The sequence below is a fragment of the Melospiza melodia genome, chromosome 7, assembly GCF_035770615.1.
Source record: "Melospiza melodia melodia isolate bMelMel2 chromosome 7, bMelMel2.pri, whole genome shotgun sequence".
Taxonomy (NCBI): domain Eukaryota; kingdom Metazoa; phylum Chordata; class Aves; order Passeriformes; family Passerellidae; genus Melospiza; species Melospiza melodia.
Genome location: NC_086200.1, coordinates 27,758,908 through 27,779,453, shown reverse-complemented (window position 1 = coordinate 27,779,453; position 20,546 = coordinate 27,758,908). Strand labels below are relative to the sequence as shown.

Sequence of the window (20,546 nt, the reverse complement as noted above, 5' to 3'; positions counted from 1 at the left end):
CTGTTCAAGGAGACATCTTTGCTCCCCAAGCAACATCTCCCCTAAAACATCCATTTAAATAAGGACAGCTCCTCACCAGCTCCCTCTGTCCCCTTCCCTCCCACAGCAGACCCCTGCCCTGACACGGGGAAGATCTCAGAGCTCTCTCACTCTTCAGAGCTGCACGGTTTTTGTTTGCTCTCCTTTCCTTTCCTGTGCAACAAGGAAATAAGGTCACATTTCAGAGAAACCCAGCCAGCGGTGGTTTGCGAATGCCAGAGCTCTCGCTGGATGCTGCGGCCTCTTCTTTCCCAAAACTGACACAACCCTCACTCCACAAAGATCATTTTCTCTCTTTTTTCCCTTCCTGCTCCCCAGCTGCTGTAGGGAAGCCCCCAAAGCTCCTCGGCAGAGCAGGTAAGAGGCACTTTTTGTTCGCTGCTGTTGTTTGGGGTGGCGGGTGCATCATGGCTGCTTTGCTGCTTTGTGCCTTTCTGCAGCACCAGGGCGTTCAGAGGGAAGATCCTGTGAAATGTTGGTGTTAAATTCCAGATTGATTCCTCATTCCACCTTGGTTTTCTTATCGATCGCTCCATTAGAAAAAAACGGGGTTGAGTTGGGGCCATCACGTTGTTTTTGAAGCTGAGGGGGTTTAGATGGGTCAGAAGACAACGAGATGATGGCTTGTGGTCCAGCATACCTGGCCAGCCCTTCCCTTCCCTTCACCTCTGGACATGGCATCAAAACTCTGGAAGTTTCTCTTTACGTTTCCTGCGAGCCTTGGTGGCAACATGGGAAGGTTTAGGAGGAGATTTAGGAGATTTGTGAGGCGATTTAGGATCTCAGTGGCTCTGTGGGAAGGTTTAGGACCTCAGTGACACTATGGGAAGGTTTAGGATCTCAGTGGCAATGTGAGGAGATTTAGGATCTCAGTGGCAATGTGAGGAGATTTAGGATCTCCGTGGCAATGTGAGATTTAGGATCTCAGTGGCACTGTGGAAGGTTTAGGGAACCTGGCACCTGCTGGATAATGCTCCAAACACTCCAGAAGAACTTCAGGGATTTGCTGCTCGCCATCATAGCAACAAACAGACTGGAATCCCAAAGCAAACTCACTTTTATTCCCTCGGGTTTCTTTGACATCTCTTCTGTTTCTCCTTGGTGAGGACAGGCACAGTTCCAAACACAGTCTGGGGTGTTAGGGAATAACCTGGGACAAAGGAAACTTGGGTTTGAACCTCAGAAAAACCTTTCCTATCCATTAGACTTGGAATAAACCCCACAGGAACACCAGGGAAAGTCATCCCAGGAAAGAACTGGAGAAGGGATCAGGCTTGAACAAGGGGGGTGAACAAAGGGATCTTCTTGATTTATTTATGGTTCTGCTGGTTTCAATCCCTCATCCTCCTTTTTCCTGTTGGAAAGAGGGACTCAATTCCCTGAAAAGTTTGCTTATGTTGCTGGGAATAGGATTTCCTAAAGAAACATGGGTGCTGCCGCAGCAGGATTTAGAATTCACACGTATTCATATACAACTTTAAAAGTTAATTCCCATCAAGATGTAAGGGAAGAGGCTTTCTGGAAGCTCCCAGATAACCAGGACAATCCATAGTCTCTCTGTAAAGCACCCAGCTCCATGAAAAGCAGAAATTCTGGGAATTCCCAGGTTCTCTCCATGCTCTAAATGCACCCAACCAAGCACAGAGCATTTGGCTCGAGCAGCCAAGCTCAGGAAGGACAAAGGTGTCGGTTAAGCCGAGCTTTTCCTCTCACAAACCCCAAACAGGTGGGACTGGGGCACAAAAACAGAGAGGCTGGAGGCAAAGAGTGGCACTGAAAGGTTTTTTTTCACCTCTGACAACATTTGGGGTTGAGTTGGGTAACGAGGAGGGAGCAGCTCCTTGTGGGGCAAAGCAGGAAGTTCTGGAGGGTTGGAAACACTCAAAAATACAAATAATTGTTAACAGGTGATTGTCCAGGTGAACATCACCAATATTTAATGCTGGCTAATATACTACAGACTGTAAGTGCACATACCTAAAGTATAGACATAGGTACAATAAATACATTAATATTTAATGGAATAAAACATAATAATAGAATATTTAGTATCATTAAAGATAGACATAGATACAACAAATACATTAATATTTAATAGACTTAAATATAATAATAGAATATTTAATATAATTAAATATAAACATAGATACAACAAATAGATTACTATTTAATAGAATGGAACATAATAATAGAATATTTATTATAATTAAATATAAGCTTGAAGTATTACACTTGCTCTTAGTCCTTAGTGCAGGAATGTGCATTTTTAAACACTGCTTTGATCTCTAAATGTTCTGATTTAGCTTTGTAATATCCCAGAGGTGCCAGGAAAGGCTCTGCTGGGTGTGGAATTGAATGGGCACAGCCAGAACATGGGACAGATCCCAGGGGGCCATGGGGACCATGGGCAGCTTCCACAAACTCCACACAGAGCCAGGAATCAAATTCCAGCCCCAGTGAGTGAGGCAGCAAAGATAAAACATGAACCAGTCTGAAATAACTCCATTTCCCCACAACCCATCCAAATCATTGCAACAAAACCCCTTTGCTGTTGTAATTAAAAATAAACAAAATGCCCTGGGCAGGTCTAACCCTTTATTTCTGCCTCAGAAAACCTTGGCTCAGCTTTATACTTAGAAAATAAGGGGGATCCCAAGCTGGCTGTGAGTGGAGCATTTCCATACTCAGGGAATGTGAGAACAAATTCCCAGAAATCACTCACAATTCACTGCTCACATGCAGGGATGTCCTGATCCCTCAGAGCTGATGTCCAACACTTCCACTTCCCAGTTGTCTTCATTTTCCTCTTCAGGAATTTCCTCATCAGGAATTTCCTCTGGCCACCCTCTAATCAACCCCAGTTAGACTTTTTGTTTGATACCCAGAACACAGATTAATAAAGGAATGGTCTCTGTCTGCTTTGAAATAATGTTCCACCAATGCTCAGGCAAAGCTGGAGCTCCAGTCCCATACAGACCCTTCCAGAGAGCATCACCCACCACCAGGACATTCCACACGTGGGATTTTGGGCCCTCAGCTGGATCCTGCAGAATTCCTTTCCTTGTTGCTGTTTTGATTTCAGCATCACGTTCATCTTTCCTCTTTTAAATCTCCAACCAGAGCATCTGATGCTCAATAAAACTTCCTGCTCTTAAACTTTCTGCTGCCATGGAGCTCAGGGCAAGGTTCTTCCCCCTGAGGCTGCTGGGCACTGCCCAGGCTGCCCAGGGAATGGTGCCAAGGCTGCCAGAGCTCCAGGAGGATTTGGATGCAGAATTCACAGAATTTCAGAATCACTGGGTAGGAAGAGACCTTCAAGATCATTGAGTCCAACACAACTCCAACACCTCAACTGAACCCTGGCACCCAGTGCCACATCCAGGCTTTGTTAAACACACCCAGGGATGGGGACTGCACCACCTCCCCGGGCAGCCATTGCAGAACTTTATCACCCTTTGCATGAAAAACTGAAAGAATGATCAATTTTTCCTAATACCCAACCTAATACCCTAATTAGGTTTTTCCTACTGTCCTACCTATAGAATAGGATCTCGCCAACTTCCTAATATCCAACCTATACTTTTTCCTGATATCCAACCTGTATTTCCCTTGGCACAGCTTGAGGCTGTGTGCTCTGGTTCTGTCAGTGCTGCTGCAGACAGAGCCCAGCCCCAGCTGAGCACAGGCACCTTTCAGGAGCTGCAGAGAGCGATGGGGGCACCCCTGAGTGTCCTTTTCTCCGGGCTGAGCACCCCCAGCTCCCTCAGCTGTTCCTCACAGGGTTTGTGTTCCCAGCCCCTCACTGATAGAGCTCCCAGGGGTGCTCAGGGTGGGGTTTTGGGGTGTCCCTCAGTGATTTACTCCAACCCCGTGCTCAGATCTCACAGAAAATCATTCTGCCTCCAAGGTGCCCAACACAGCCACATTTTGCCCAGGTTTTCTCTTATTCTGACAAAAAAAAAACAAAACAAAAAAACCAAAAAACCCAGGGGCTGAGTATTTTACACTTTAAAAAGGTTTAAAATTTTGACAGACTTAAAAATCTCTTACAAAACCAACTGATTTGTGCCTCTGAAAAGTTTCTAAACACTCCCCCAGCCAGAGCCTCTGAAGTCACTCAGGTGTGAGAGGTTGGGCCAGGGAAGAACAGATTATTCAAATTTTTGGCTCTTCTGCTCTCCATCTCTCCAGAAAAGTCCCAGTGTTGGTCTCTGAAGCAGAGTGAACCCTTCTAATTTGATTTTGGAAAGGTGCAGGCAGTACTGAGCACCCTGAAGAAGATCACACCCAAATCTGCTGCTGAGATCTGCAGGGCAAGTGGAAAGTGCTGTGTTTTTTTCAGCGAAAATCACAACTATTTTCCTGTCAGATGTTTGTGCAGATCCAGCAGATGATCTGTGAGCACATCCATGTATGGTTTGCCCCTCAGTTTTTATGTGGGCTTCTGATCTTTCACGCACTGGAGGCAGAGGTGGGAGCACCCCCAGAAATAAAACATCATAGCCAATAAAACTTTGTTCTATTAATGCAGTTCTAGAGCGAGACTGAGCTTAAACCAGTGGAGAAGCATCTCCCAATTTCTGTGCCAGATGTTCAAGGTCCTGTTGTGGTTCTGACCTTCAGGACAGAGGGGAGTGGATGGAGCAGGGTCCTGCCAGAGCCAAACTGGGCAAACTGGGCACAGACCCCAGAGCTGGGGCTGAGCTGGGAAAGCATCCAGCAAATCCTGCAAATCCTGCTGATGAGTTTCTCTTTAAGCTAAGTGTCTTGGTTTGGAAAGACAGGAGTCTGCTAAGGAAGGCAGGAGCCTCCCCTGAAATGGAGACTGTAAACCCTCCCCACCCCTCCAAATTGATATAAATTCTAAATTAAGGGGCTCTCAGGCAAAAATATGGGAGCAGGAAACAACAGTTCTTTAATAGGGAAAAATAAAAGGATAAAATAAACAATGCAGTACACTAGAACAACACCGTCAGAGTCAGAACCCAACCTGACACCCTGTGGGTCAGGGTGTTGGCAGCAGTCCCATTGGAATTGTGGCTGCAGCCCTCCTGCAGTGTCAGGGCTGGTTCTGCTGGAGCAGGGATCCTGTAGAAAGGTGCAGTCTCTTCCTCTGAAGATCCAGTGGAAGATAGAAGCAGCTGCTGCTCCTCTGGGGAATCCAGTGGAGAAGCTGTGCTGGTGTTCCAGAATCTCCAGATTATATCCAGGCAGGAATGCTTGGCTCCTCCCTCTGGGCTCACATCTCCCAATGGGATGCTGTAGTTCTTATCAGCCATGCAGTGACATTCAAAAGCTGTTATCAGCAGATGTCCCCTCCTGAGGGAGGAGTGATTGTGGTCATAAGAGAGAGATAAGGCAAACTGCCCACTTGACAAAGATAATCTGCCATACAGATGGCAATGGAAAACAACTTGCATTGCAATCTTTAACACTAAGTTTTATGAGCTCTCAGAGAACCCATCACACCTGAGATAGCCCAGAATGGCATCAAATCAGCAGGATGGCTTCTGAGGCAGTGTTGGAAACAGAAAAAGGCTTAATGGAAGGCAAAATAACAAAGTTCTTACATAGAAAAACTGAGCTAGGGGTGAGAGGTTCTTGCTCCTGCTAAAACACCCCACAAAAGCAAATATTTCCTTGGTTCTCTTCCTTTTTCTAGTGAATTATCCAGGTGGGACCTCTTGGCCTCTGCCCAGTGGACAGGCGCAGGTCTGAGGTGAAGCCTCAAAGTTCCTATGAGGTATCTTCGTATCAAATTGGGAGAGAAACTTGTGGGCTTTTTGCCTTTTAAGGCAAAGAATAATTTAGTCACTCTGTGAACAGGGGGCACATCCTACATCCTGCCCCAAGGAGGATCATTTGGATGTGGAGGCAGACAAGAGTGTGGAGAAAAACCCCACAGACACAGCAGAGCAGGGTGAGGGATGCCAGAGGGATGAGCAGAAGGTTCAGGGGTGCTCAGTGCTGTCTGCACCTCCCCAAAATCCACTCCCACGGTTTAAACCAGGCCTTTCTGGGCACTCAGCTGGGCCCAAGCAGGGCAGGACAGGCCCAGCTTAGCTGCCATTCCCTGGCATGTGGAGGGATTTCCACCCTGGAAAGTGGTGAATAAAACTGCTGACCCTGTAAAGAGGCTGTGGGCGAAATAAGAACTCTGCTCTCAGTGTCCCAAAACACAGCCAGGAACGTCCCCCACAGCTGAGAGGGACCTCCAGCACCAATCCCCACTGCTCTGAGCACAGGGAAATTTGTGTCCATGTCTTGGGTTTTTGTGGTTAAGATGACTTTTGAGGTATTAGAAAGTCTTTTTATATTTTAGCTTTGCGGCTGAAGAAGAAGTTGAGATTTGTCGGTTTTGCTTTTTAGGTTTGTTTATTTTTTCTTATATACTCCATTTTTTCTCTGACTTGCTGAGATCTGTCCAGCAGGTTGGATTGTGTCACACTGACCACCCTTGGGGAGGTGTTGTCTTTTTATACTATAAAATACCTGTAATTTATTAACAATAACTTTCCAATACCTATCACCTATGTTAGACAGTCTGTCTCTACTCTAAACCAATCCAAACGTGTCACCGTCACAGCAGAGGATGGAGAAGAAGGACAGGACATGCCCAGATTTCTCCATCTTGCCTCTTGAACCTCGATTCTAAATCCCCAGAATTCTACTTTTTCACCCTGTGACAAATTAACCATCATTCTACTCAAAGTCTTGTGGCCTGTAACTCTTCACACAAAGGTGGGAATTGTTTCTATGGGTTAAAATGGAAGGCACAGAGGAATGTCCTGGGTTCTGACATCCACGGGCTCTTCTTGTCCCCAGATCCAGCTTGAGGGGGAGCAGAACACGAGGACCCCAAAGGTTTTCTGTGGGGCAGCATTTCCCTCTTCTGCTCCTTCTAGGGTCCTTTCCAAAAGGGAAATTCTGGGTTTTGCCTGCTCTGGGGTGTTCAGCTGCAAGGTCGCCTCAGGGATATTTTTCCTGGGTGGAAAAGTGAAGGGAGAGGTGAATAGTGCCCATGTGGGAACAGCCTGAGCATGGGCAGTTATTGATTAATGCAACCTCCCCTCGAGAGCACAGGAAGGACAAACACCAGGAACTCGCCAGACCATGGAGAATGAGTTGTTTTTGCACCTCAGTCCTGATCACTGAGTTATAAAAATGTGCCAGAGAGTATTTACTGCTGTGCATGGGGAGGGTTTCACTCTCCTTTCACACAAAAATGTCACAAAATCCTCCTGTGCTCAGTGATCTTCAGTTTTCCACAAAAGACTGACAGAACTGGAGATCACATTGGCTCCAGAAAGAAACTGAAAGCAGGATTTTCCCTAATGGAACTCAGGATTGCAGGAATTAGCAATGGGAAAGTCCTGTGAGCTCATCCCTGGGGGTTCTTCCTGCCTGCGGAGGATTGTTCCCATTTCCTGATCCTGTGCTGAGGGCCTGCCAATGGCACTTCCACGCTCCCCCTGCCCCACATCCTGATGAATCTTCTTGCTTGGAAATGTTTCTTGATACCCAGACTTCCTTTCCACTGATTAATTTCTTCTGCCTTATCCCTATTCCATTTTAGCAGGACATCCAAACCAGTTTTTCCTCTCTGAAGGAAACTTGCGCTCCTCAGATGCTTCTCCCTTGCTCTCAGATGTTCCCCCATCACTCTTGGCCAACAATTAGTGTTTGTCTCCATTCCCCAGGGCTGAGCCCATCAATCAGCCCAGCCAGGCCCTTCATCTCCTTCCACTGCCCTTCCCTGAACTTGTCACATTTCCAACACTTTGAGGCTCAAACCATCCCCCCCAAAATAACTCATTTCAACCTCACCAACGTGCTGGGATCATGGGACTGAGCCCCAGGGGTGGTATTTATTTTATCCCTTAATTTTCAAACCACAGGGAATGTTTAGGTCTGGTCTGTGCAGTCTGAGTTCCTCGTGGTGTGTCTGGGGAGCAGTGAGAGCACCCAGAGCTCCGCCAGCCCTTCCCCACCTGGCAGCAGCTTCCACCCTCTGTGCCCACAGGAATATTCTGGCTATAAAGATGAGCACAACACGTTCATTTTGTGGTGCTGGGAGCTGCTGGTGGCCCTTTCACCTGAGATTTCAGACTGTGACTCACAGACAGCAGAGCCCCTGGCACTGCAGGCACAGAGAATTCACTTTGGTCTCTCAGCCAACTCCAGAGCTGCATATTTCTGTATTTTTTATATTTCTAACCTGCCCAAAGCCCTTCCAGCAGGGCTGCAGGAGGTTGTGTCCCTGTTCCAGGCACTCCTGGAGCACAGGAGCTGCTGTGCCCCACCAGAAGGTAATGATGAAGCAGCTCCAACATCTGCTGCAGATGTTTAGAGACCAAAGTGGTCTGGGGGAGCTGGAACTGCCCCAGACAGAACCCCCTGGCTATTGTACTCCCAGGGAATGTCCTGATGAAGGCAGGAATGATGAATCTGACTGCATATTCTCAGAAGGCTCATTTATTACTTTATAATACTATATTATATTCAAGAATACTATATAGAATACAAAGAATACTATTATATTATATTATATTACATTATATTATATTATTATATTATATTATATTATATTATATTATATTATATTATATTATATTATATTATATTATATTATATTATATTATATTATATTATATTATATTATATTATATTATATTATATTATATTATATCACATCACATCACATCACATCACATCACATCACATCACATTGCATTATACTAAAGAATACAGAAAAGATACTTACAGAATGCTAAAAAGATAATAATGAAAATTTGTGACTCTTTCTAGAGTCTGGACACATCTTGGCGCTGATTGGCCAAAGAGTCAAAACAATTCACATTAAACCAATCAAACAATCACCTGTGGGTAAACAATCTCCAAACACATCCCACATGAGCAAAACACTGGAGAAGCAAATGAGATAAGTATTGTTTTCCTTTTCTCTGAGGCTTCTCAGCTTCCCAGGAGAAAAATCCTGGGCAAAGGGATTTTTTCAGAAAATGTGAATGCCACCCCCTGTCCAGTGGCCATGGGCAGTTTTTGGGGCAGCTCAGGGCTCAGGGAAACCTTTGTGCTGTCCAAGCTGAGGTGATCAATGTGTGGCACTGACACAGCAGCAGCACAACGAGCTCAGTGCTGGTTTGGGTGGCAGCTGCTGGGTTTGGGATGGATAATGGGTGAACTCCTTACTCAGAGGGTGAGGATGCCCTGGCACAGGATGCCCAGAGCAGCTGTGGCTGCCCCTGGATCCCTGGCAGTGCCCAAGGCCAGGCTGGGCAGGGCTGGGAGCAGCCTGGGACAGTGGAAGATGTTGTTGGCTGATGCCCTTTTCTGACCCAGAGATGGGGCAACTGAGAGGCATTTTAAAAACTCAAAAAAATGTTTAAAAACCCCATAATCCAACAGAAAGTGTCCCTGCCATGGGAGGGGTGGGACGGGATGGGATGGGATGGGACTTAAGTTCCTTCCCAACCCAAAGCATTCCAGAATTCCTTGAGCTCACAGTCTGGGAGGGCCAGACCCAGGGACAGCTCTGCTCCTGCAGAAATGGCATTAATGGTCCCTGTCAAGGTGGTTTTTGCTGTGTGGGAACAGCTGCCTTGGTTCTAGACAGTTTTTAAGAGCTGGACATTCTAAAATGGCTTCCCTTAAAATTTTAACCCATTCCTTTAAGGTTCCTCCAAGCCAAACCATTCCATGGTTCCATTCCATGGCTCCATTCCATGGTTCTGTCATTCCATTCATGTCTGCCTGTTCCAATTCTCCTCTCCAGGAGGGACCTGTGAGGTGGCTCCAGTGGGGAACTGTGAACCAGAAATGCCACAAAGTTCCACATCTGCCCAGAGATGCTGCCCAGAGTGAGAATTCCTTAAAAACCCACCTTGGGAAGCAAAAAGAGGAGAAAGGAGATGGTTTTGGGCAGGACCATCTGTGTCTGGCAGCACCCAGAGCCAGAGCAGAGGCTGTGCTCAGTAGGGAGGTGTCATTAAGGAGGACATAACAACCATTTCAAAGTATAAGTAAATTACTTATGCTTGGAAGTAAATTGGAAGTTAATTGAAAGTAAATTAAAGAAGAATGGAAGTAAATGGCAGTATTAACACTTGGGAGCAAATTAAACAAGAATTTAATAAGAATTAAAATGAAATTTTGGCAAATTTAAGTAAATTTAAATGAAGGCAGAGTTGCTGAAGGAAGGAAACCCAGCCATGCTGATAACTTCACACGTGTATCACCATTATTTTTAAACAGCAGAGGCAAGGCAAGAGCACAGCTGTTCATGCAGCAAAGCCACTGTCACTTGTGGTTGGAAATAGAGCTGTGAGCCCCTGCAGCACCTGAAGCAGGGAGAGGGGCAGGGGAGAGAAGGATCTGGTGCTCAGGGCAGCTCAGAACCTGCTCAGCACCTTCAGGAGGACCCAAACCAGTGCAGGCCAGGGTAAAATTATTTTAAATGTTCTCAAAGCCCTCTGTGCCCCCTCTCCTACAACCCTGCTCAAGTCTGTGCTACCTGCCAGAGTAAGGAAGTAGTAAAGGAATGGGCTCAGCCACAATTCCCTCACATAAATATCTCATTTAATCTTCCTGCAGTCTGACAATCCCCAAATCCTCTGTGCTTTCAGGATCAATCTCCAGGCCCCTGATGCTGTATATAAGTTGTAATTTCAGCAAAAGGTGAGGCAGGGAGGCCAGGGAGAAGCAAAGGAAAAACCAGAGCCCTTCTCCTCCAACTTGTGCACAAACTGCTGCAGTTTCCTGCTCTATCCCTAAGCCAGAGGAGCTGCAGCTTTTCTGACTGCTCTCCATTTGCTGTCCACACCTTGGTGGCAGGGACGAGCTCTGTGCTCCTCCAGCCCCAGGACAAAGCTCCTGACATCGTTTGCTGGGAGCCAGGACTGAGCTCTCAGCCCAGAGGAGCACAGGGGGATACCAGGCAGGAAAGGAGGGGGGTCTATAAGAGCCTAAATGAGGGATGTGGGACTCCAGGCAGCTCTTTAAAATGCAGTTTATTCCATCCAAGACGTTCCAGCAGTCCAGGGTTATGGGTGACAGAGCTGTGCCTACATCTATTGGCTCCAGCTGCAGCCAGGCCTGCAGACCCACATCCCTCATTAAGGCTCTTACTAATGGTGCCCCACGTTGGGCGCCACTGTTAAGATGCCCTGCAGTCCCACATGCCCCCTAAATGGGGCATGTGGGACTGCAGGGGCTCTCCAAAATGCAGTTTATTCCATCCAAGAGGTTACAGCAGTCCAGGATTGTGGGTGACAGAGCTGTGCCTACAACTGTTAGCTCCAGCTGCAGGCAGGCCTGGAGACCCATAGTTTAGGTTACAAATGCATTATAGACTTTTCTTTTGGTTGCAATGCATTATATACTTTTCTTTGCTGAGCGTCTTAATAGAGTACAACCAATCTATACCTTAACTGTTATCTATAGCCCATCATAACTGCTATAATTACCATATTCATGTTACTGTTCTCCAAGCACTAAAAGTTAGTACACTGCAGTTTAAGCTAGAAGTTGTTTTTCAGTTTTCTCACAGTGGGAAATTCTGAGACCTTTTTTCTACTTGCAGCTTTGCTGACTTGTTTGCCTGTGCTATCTTTCTGCTTGGTAAAAACATCTTCTTGTTTGAGGTGGGTTTATCCTTTGCTCTAAGCCATAAAAACCCCTTCTAACTAACACACCCTTTGCCTCCTTGGTTATCCAGTAAGACTGGCTCAGCAATTCTTTTCTTCCATATCAAAACTTGCTTCCATCTCTATTCCTTCATCAGACTCAACATTTAAAAATCCTTCTGCTAAGCACACACACCTGTGAGACTTTCTTGTCAAACTTTCATCCTTCCCAACAGGGTTGTGTTTAACTCTGTGCCCCAGACCCTCATTAAAAACTGTTCAGGATCAATGGCTCTGGAGCCAGGAGTGTTTCCAGTGGCCCCACAAAGGCTCAGCAGGGTGTTTTCACAGCTCAGTCCACAGCCAGCAGAGGAGCCCAGGCTGTCTGAGGACAGCACAGTGACTTGGCTTCACACAGAAATGTCCCAGCAGTGCCACCCTGGGCCCAGCACCCTCCTGCTCCAGGGGAAAGCTGCTCACCAGGGACATCTGACTTGGGTGAAGATGCTTTCACAAACCAGGGCAGCTCCAAGAAGGGCTTCTGTCCCTGCTATAACCTCTTGGAGTATTGGGCAGCACAAGAGCCCAGCCAGGGCTGCACCCAAGATGAACCAAAATGGTCACAAAATGCACGACCAGTCATGGGGTTTCTCATTTTTATATTTCTGCTCCATTTGCATATTGGAGTTCATTGTCCAATTCCAGCTCCAGCCCATGCAGTCCCATCCTGCTTGTTTTTCTCTCTTCAGCCCATGTTGTTTGTGCTCTTGGGCTGAGATTTGGGTCATTTGTCCTTGGTCCCCAGCTGGAGCAGGAATTGTTTTGTCTCCCTGCTCTGTGCACAGAGCTCACCATCCCCTGATGTGAAGCCCAGACCCACCCACTAAAGCAGCACAGAATGTGAAAAATAGAAAAGCCAAAACCTGAGGCATCAACCTCATCTGGTGGCTGTGACCTCACAGATATTCCTGTCCCAGCCTCTGCGGGGAGGCACCTGAGAAAACCCAGAGGAAGCAGGGTGACACCAATAAATTGCTTTTTGGGAACCAAAAAACTGCTTTCTGCAGTGCCAACCGTTAGAGAAGCCCAGCCTGAAGGGAGCAGGCACAGAGGTGTCCCCAGCAGCCCCAGCGCAGGTGGCCTTGTCCCTCCCCTGCAGCAAATTGCTTCCTTCTGTTAACAAATAACCCTGAGAGGAAAAATCCCTGCAGGATCAGGAGGAGCCCAGGCCTTTGGGGCCATCTGAGGGCACCAGACCTGCCTGGGAGGGACCTTCCACAGGTTCCTCCTGGAGAGGAGGATTGGAACAGGGAGTGTCGGAACCATGGAATGGTTTGGGTTGGAGGGACCTTAAAGGAATGGGTTAAAATTATAAGGGAAGTAATTTTAGGATGTCCAGCTCTTAAAACTGTTAATATAATATAATATAATATAATATAATATAATATAATATAATATAATATAATATAATATAATATAATATAATATAATATAATATAATATAATATAATATAATATAATATAATATAATATAATATAATATAATATAAATGGGGCCAAAAGGCTCCCACATTTCACTTCAGAAAGTGAAGAAGATATCAGGGAGGATTTCTTAATGGAAAAAGTGTCAAACACTGGAACAGGCTGCCCTGGGAAGCAGTGAAACATCTTGGAAATGTTCAATAAACAACTGGACATGGCACTCAGTGCTGGGGTTTGGGTGCTGGGTCAAAGGTTGGAGGTCTTTCCACTCTTAGTGATTTTTTCTGGAGCATTTCTGCATCAGGTAGTGCTGGGTGTGAAAAACACCAATCACTTGAAGTTTAATAGTAAGAAAATGGTTATAAAAATACTAACACAATTAGAGTAATAATAATTTGGACAAATTGAATTAGGACAATATGAGACAATAAAGACAAAGAGTTACCAACAATTTGGGTACCTTTTTCTGTGCAGCACGAGCCTGAAAAAGGACACAGTTAACAGAGGATTAACCCTTAAAAACAACAGCCTGTTGCATATTCATACACTTCATACATGATGCATAAATTCCATTCAAACACAGGATTCTGTCTGGTCATCATCAACTTCTTCCTCTGAATCCTGACAGCGCCTTTGAGGTGGGAAGAAGTTCATTTCTCCTGATAATGGGGCAATAAATTCTCTTTCTCTGAAAGATTCAGGTGTCCTGTGGCTGCCATCTCGCTGCAAGCCCTTTCTTTAAAAAAAGTATCTTACATCGCATTGTTTCTATTTTAACAATTTTTGTAACCTAAGACTATATTTACCACACTACTTAAGAGAATTAATACAGCATCACTTTCTAACACAACACACATAATATTCATTTGAATATTTGCGAAAAGCCAATCATAAAATACATGCATTTTTCACAGGTTCGAGGTCTTTTCCACCCTTGGTGATTTTTTTCTGGAGCATTTCTGCATCAGGCAGTGCTGGGGCACCGAGGACTCAGCTTGTTCAAGGGCAGCAAGAGCAGAGCAGGTCCTCGGTGGGAATGAGGGAGGTTTTCCTGCAGATTTACTGTAAACTCACCCATTTCAGGCAGCTGTGAGTCAGTGAGCTCCCTGAGCAGGGGAGCAGATCGCTATCTGCACACAGCCCGTGTTTGTGAGCACAAACACAGACAGGCTCTCACAAACTCCCACACAGCTCAAGTGTTAATCAAGAGCTGAGCAGCTTTGGCTTTAATTAGCAGCCAGCAGGGAGGGCAGAACAGCAGCTCCAGCCAGGAATGTGAGTGCTCCTAAATGTTGGGAAGAGCTGCCATGGAGTGCATAAAGAATTAAACATTAGTAATTAAAAGAATGCAGCCAGGTCAAGGCAAAGTGAAGTTTTCCAGGTTTTTTCTTTGAACTATGGAACATTGCATTGAATCAAAGTTATTTCAAGTTGAATCAAAGTTATCGCAAGTTAAATCAAAGTTATTTCAATTTAAATCAAAGTTATTGCACGTTTTCTGTTTAAGATTAAAAAAATAGTATTTTTTTAAGATTAAAATTTTTAAGATTTAAAAAACAAACAAAACCTTAGGAATCCCCCTAGGGTTAAATGTTTTAAGATTTAAAAAACAAAAAAAAAATCCTGGGAATCAGCTCCTCATTTCCTCCTCTTGCACAGTCCCAGCCAGTCCTGGGATGAACAATCTGCAAAAGCAACTTGGACACTGCAGGTGTTTTCCAGCCTTTTCTTCTCTTGAACCACAAATCAGAAACAAGAGAATGAAATGCAGGGAAGGGCTGGGGACAGGCAGGAGGTCCCTGGCTGGGCCATCACCTCTGCAGCAAACATCACCAGAACAAAGTGCATTTATTCTGGCATTAAATGCAGGTCCCTGCTCCCCTCCAGACTGTCCCAACCACCCCATTGTGGCTGTGTTAGCAGGGATTATTTGTGGTGTGTGGGATTATTGCTGCCAGGACAAGGAGATAAAAAACTCGGTCCTAACAGGATGCTGAACCTTCCAGTGCTGCCTCCAGTTTCACCAGTACAACCCCCTGCTCTCAGGAACTGGTCTGGATTTGCATCAAGTGCTGTTCTGGGAAATTATGAAATCAAACCAGTTCCTGTTGGTTCTTGTCTGATCTGAGTAAAAAAATGAGTGGCCATCTATAAATAGATGTGATTGAGTGACATCTCCAGGGCTTCCTGTCTGCTTTTCCTGTGTTGTGGGGCACAGACCTGACTGATTTCATGTGGGAGTTGTTTTTTTGGGTGCATCTTCACGTCATCACACCAACTTGCCAACGTGGCCACCACCAGAGGAACCCTGGACTTCCAGCCCTGCCTGGAGAAAAGGAGACTCAGGGGTGCTCTTATCACCCTCTACATCCCCCTGAAATGTGCCTGTGCTCAGCTGGGGCTGGGCTCTGTCTGCAGGAACTGACAGAACCAGAGCACACAGCCTCAAGCTGTGCCAAGGGAAATATAGGTTGGACATTAGGGAAAAATTATAGGTTGTATATTAGGAAGTTGGTGAGATCCTATCCTATAGGTAGGATATTAGGAAAAACATTAGAATATTAGGAAAAAATATACGTTGGATATTAGGAAAAAATTATCATTCTTTCAGTTTTTCATGGTAAGGGTGATAAAGTTCTGGAATGTTCTGCCTGGGGAGGATCATATGCCTGGAGTCCCCATCCCTGGGTGTGTTTAACAAAGCCTGGATGTGGCACTGGGTGCCAGGGTTCAGTTGAGGGATTGGGGCTGGCTTGGACTCGATGATCTTGGAGGTCTCTTCCAACGCAGTGATTCTCAAATTCTGTGAATTTTGTGAATTCTGTGCCCAACCTGTGGGACCACCCAAACCCAAGGGAACACCCAGCACCTGCAGCCCCAGGGATACAGATTAAAAAACGAGGAGAAACGAGGTCCTGTTAATTGAAATGAATAATGGTGGAGGGTCCCTTGCACAGTCTCTTTCAGCTGCTGTTCCATGAAATTGGTTCTCATTTTTGGCTGCATTTGGCAGTGTGGGAGAACAAAGTTGAAGGAGATTTTTGCAGGTCTATTGAGGTTGTTCTGGGTTGCTCAGGTTCATCCAGAATAGAGTTTGGAAGAGGAATTAGAGGAGACTCTGAGCTGGTGTGTGGGCAATAAAACCAGCCAGGGCAAATATTTAAAAGTAAGAGCTTTAGAGGGATTATAAATCTTCCTGTTCATATCTGCTCTCAGTGACTTTCCCTCGTGTCTCAGGACTGGGAAAGTTTTACTCAGCAGAGAAATTTCCTACCAGGGTTGGTCTGTGGCAGCAAGGCTTGGGTGGCACTGCCTGACCCAACCTCTGAGCCCTGGGTCCCTCTCCTATCTCTGTGAGGGTTTCTTCACTCCCAGCTCTGTGATTGGAGAGGAAAAACATCCTGTTTATAACAGAGCACCCAGTGTGGGCAGCTGGAAATTCTGTGAGGGCTCGCATGTCATCAATAACTTCTGTGCCCTCTCACTTTCACCTGACTGAGCTGCTGACACAGGTGCTCCACTTGCTGTGATGTTCTGCTCCTGGAATTTCCAGAGCAGGGATTCAGCAGGTCTGGGTGCAGATGTCATGGCTGTTTGTCCCAGTGCAAAGCAGCAGCTCACACAGGAGGCCACTGACGTCCCTCTGCCCACTCAGTTATTTCCTGGTTCTCAAGAACGTGACTCATGAACCTGATTGCAGCTAAACCCAAGAGCTGCATCCTCCCTGCTCATCTCCTTCAGCCCATTTTCCTGGAGTTATCCTCTTGGGAGCAGGCTGAGCTCGGGCAGAGCTGGCAGCCAGCTGGTCTCAGGAGCTGAACGTGGGGAACCAGCTCTGGGAACCGGTCTGGGCTTTGATGTCTGGAGGCACCACAGGATTAGGATGCTTTGCTTTGGTCCCAAGCACCAACTCCAGTTTGGGTTTGAGCCTCAGGGTGTTCCCATTCACCTCCACATTCCAGACTGGCAGCTGTGCCAAGACCCCACTTTGCTCCATTTGGTGAATTTGGTGACAGGGCCTTCACAATTTGGGCTGATTTGAGCTGTGCTGGGATGGTTTCTGCTGGTCCCTCACCCTGGCTGTGAACCACTGACGCTTCCTGTTGCGGTTTCCTGCCTCAGCTGTGATGCCTCCTCTCTGCTCTCCCTTCCTGTTCTCATCAGGGCCATTTCAGAGCTTCATTGGGACAACAAATAGGTAGAGGAGGCTCTGGTGGCCATAAATCCAGCTCCTGGCAGCCCTTTGCTGCTGAGGGCTGAGCAGGGCAGGGTGCATGGGCAGAACAGCTCCTCCTGAGCCCTTCCAACACAGAGATCCAGCCAAGCCCTCCCCAGCTCCAGAGATGCCAGGGGATGGCAGGAGGGCCCTGTGCTGCTGGGAGGGATGAACCAGGCTGGCATGAGCCAGGGCAGGGCTGACCACCAGGGCAGGGCTGGCCACATGCCCAGGCACAGCTCCAGCGGTGACTGTGTTCACAGGGGTCTCAGGTTGAGGGAAGAGATGAGGATCTGACTCCATGTTTCAGAAGGCTTGATTTATTATTTTATGATATATATTACATTAAAACTGTACTAAAAGAATAGAAGAAAGGATTTCATCAGAAGGCTTGCTAAGAATAGAATAGGAAAGAATGATAACAAAGGTTTGTGGCTCAGCTCTCTGTCCAAGCCAGCTCACTGTGATTGGCCATTAATTACAAACAACTCCATGAGACCAATCACAGATGCACCTGTTGCATTCCACAGCAGCAGATAATAATTGTTTACATTTTGTTCCTGAGGCTTCTCAGCTTCTCAGGAGGACAAATCTTAAGGAAGGGATTTTCCATAAAAGATGTCTGCAACATCCAACCACTGCCTGGGAGCAGAGACCACAGCAGTGTGCTCAGCCCATGGGGAAGCAGCTTCTCCCACCATGTCCAGAAGAGTCAAATTGGGAAGAATCAGGGCAAATACCCAATGTGCTGCCCCAAAATCTGGTCTTTCTTTGCTCCTTACATGAGTGACGTGTTTGCAGGAGGCGCAGGTGGAGAAATCTCTCTGATCTTTTTGGGGTCATCATCTGCGCAGGAGCAATGCCAAAGTTCAGGGAACAAATGAGACCCTTTGGTCATGGTAAAATTTCCATTGATCACAGCAAACTGGGCTCTGTCAACACCCTCTGGGTGGAATTTTAGGTGATTCAAGACAGAGATACAAGCCTTGTACAGGGACAAGCCCTAAAGGTCTTTGGCACTAGGGGCTCTGCAGGATTCGGTCAACGAAGGGCCCTCTCTGCCAAAGGGATCAGAGCATCAGGAACCAGTCAGAGCCAGGTATTGTAGGGAAAAATTCCACAGATTGTTTAAAAAACAATTCAAGGAAGGTTTCTCCTTGTTTCTGCTGACTGCTGGTTGATGTCTGCCCAGAAGCACTTGGGTTTCTCTCCTTTTTCTGTGCTTGGGGCAGTTGTTTATCTAAATGTTGTTTTAGACGTTTCATATCCATCTCATGTTTTAATCTCAGTGCATTTAAGATTTTGGCCTTCTAGACCTTCATGGCAAAGCTCATTTATTCAGAGAGGCCAAAGAATTTCCTTTTATTGTGAACAGGGCTGGAGAGAAAATGGTAGGAAGTCAAGGCTAAAAACATCAGGATGGATTTAAGGAGCACATTTTTAATAGTGAAGGCAATCAAGGACTGGAGGAACTCACTGTAGGATTTGGGCCATTCTATCTTGCTTGGGATCTTTAAACCAGGTTCAGGGGTTTTCTCTATTCCTTGGCATCTATAAATCAAGATCAAGTGGATTATCTGTTGCTTGGGATATTTAAATCAAAATCAGGTGGATTTTTATTTGCACTTCTCAGCTCTAGTAAGGACAGAATAGAAGGACGTGGGATGCTGTGAGGTTGAAATGACCCCACAGAGAGCCAGTGGGAGAACATCTAGACAGGGAAGTCTGAACCCCAATTAAGCCATTTTGGAAAATGATGATTCAGGGACCAATTTTCCCTGCCAGGCCGGGCCCTAGCAGTGGGTTGTCAGCGCAGGTATTGCTCAGAATGGTCTTGAAAAAGTCACCTTGGGGGCACAGCACATCTGTGCTCATGCCAAGTGATTTCAGCTCCTCTGTGATCCAGGTGATGCAGAAGGAGAGACTGGGTCTTGGTATGGGGTTCCAAGGAGAGCCTTTATTGAGCTTCTTCCTCAAAGAGATCTAGGAAGAAAGAAACGTTCCGGCAGGGAAAGCAGGGATTTATATGGGGATCTCAAGGGGCAGGACAGAGCACCAGGGCCAATGGGATGAGGGCACAGGGGTGGAGCAAGGGGGAAGGACCAATGGGATACATTGAATCTGCATATCACAGCAAGGCATGCTGGGAGAAGCCTTTTGGTTGTAGGCGCATCAGGGGGTAGCACGGTCAGGACGGAGGGAGACGAGAGATCTCTGGAGCCAGGTAATGGAACTGGGGGTTTATTGCAGAGGGCCTGGGTGCAGGGCCCTGCTGGGAGCTGCCAGCCACAGCTCAGAGCAGAGCTGAGAGAAGAGAGGGGGAGAGAGAGAGGATGAGAGGGTAAGAGAGTAAAAGGGTAAGAAAGTAAAAGGGATAAGAGAGTGAGGTTCCCATTATAATACAGTAAATCTTACGTGTTGAATATTCTAATTCTCACTAACCAATCCAGTAAAAATATACAAATCCTATAGCATTTCCATACAGCAAGTAAGAATCATTACATTACCATACTGTGTTACATTTTAAACCCTAAAATCTCCTCTTTGCGCCCCTTCTGCCAAGGTGGTACTTGGACCTTGCAGACAGGTCCAAGTAGGGTCTGCTTGGACCCTTGGAGCTGCCTGCAAGCAGAGGCTGTTGTTCCATCAAAAGGGGATTACCTTCAGTCAGCCACACCATTGTTTTCCCATTGTTCAGTAACTGAGGTATCTCAAAGCTTGCTTTCATTTCAATCTCGCTTACGCTTTCTATATTCTCAAAATCTTTTGCCAGGCAATCATATTTCTAAGGCTTTCCTGTTTCATCTTCCCCAACATTTTGTTGTAACTTGAATGCTTTTCCTTCCAGGGGAGCACCGTCACCTTCCTCCCTGTTGGCCCGCCAGCCTCCTCAGCGCGTGATCCATCGAGCGGAGGGGGAGATGCCGGACGCCGCCGCCCACCTGCCCTTCTACTACGGCAGCATCGCGCGCTCGGAGGCCGAGGAGCACCTGAAGCTGGGCGGGATGGCGGACGGGCTGTTCCTGCTGCGGCAGTGCCTGCGCAGCCTGGGCGGCTACGTGCTCTCCATGGTACGTGTGACGGTGTTCGCAGGGGTTCTTGGATGAGGGAAGAGACGAGGATCTGACTCCGTGTTTCAGAAGGCTTGATTTGTTATTTTATGATAT

General features: G+C 46.5%; 1 protein-coding gene across 1 annotated transcript in view; it reads left to right on the top strand.

The window, feature by feature from the left end:
* The first annotated feature begins 235 nt into the window (after positions 1-235).
* The window catches only part of LOC134420551 (tyrosine-protein kinase ZAP-70), a 36,570-nt gene continuing 16,259 nt past the window's right edge, over positions 236-20,546 (top strand). The window contains exons 1-2 of the mRNA XM_063160705.1: positions 236-396; positions 20,228-20,450. Coding sequence (XP_063016775.1) covers positions 20,301-20,450 — 150 coding nt within the window. The 5' untranslated portion in view covers positions 236-396; positions 20,228-20,300. The remainder of the gene's footprint in view (positions 397-20,227; positions 20,451-20,546) is intronic.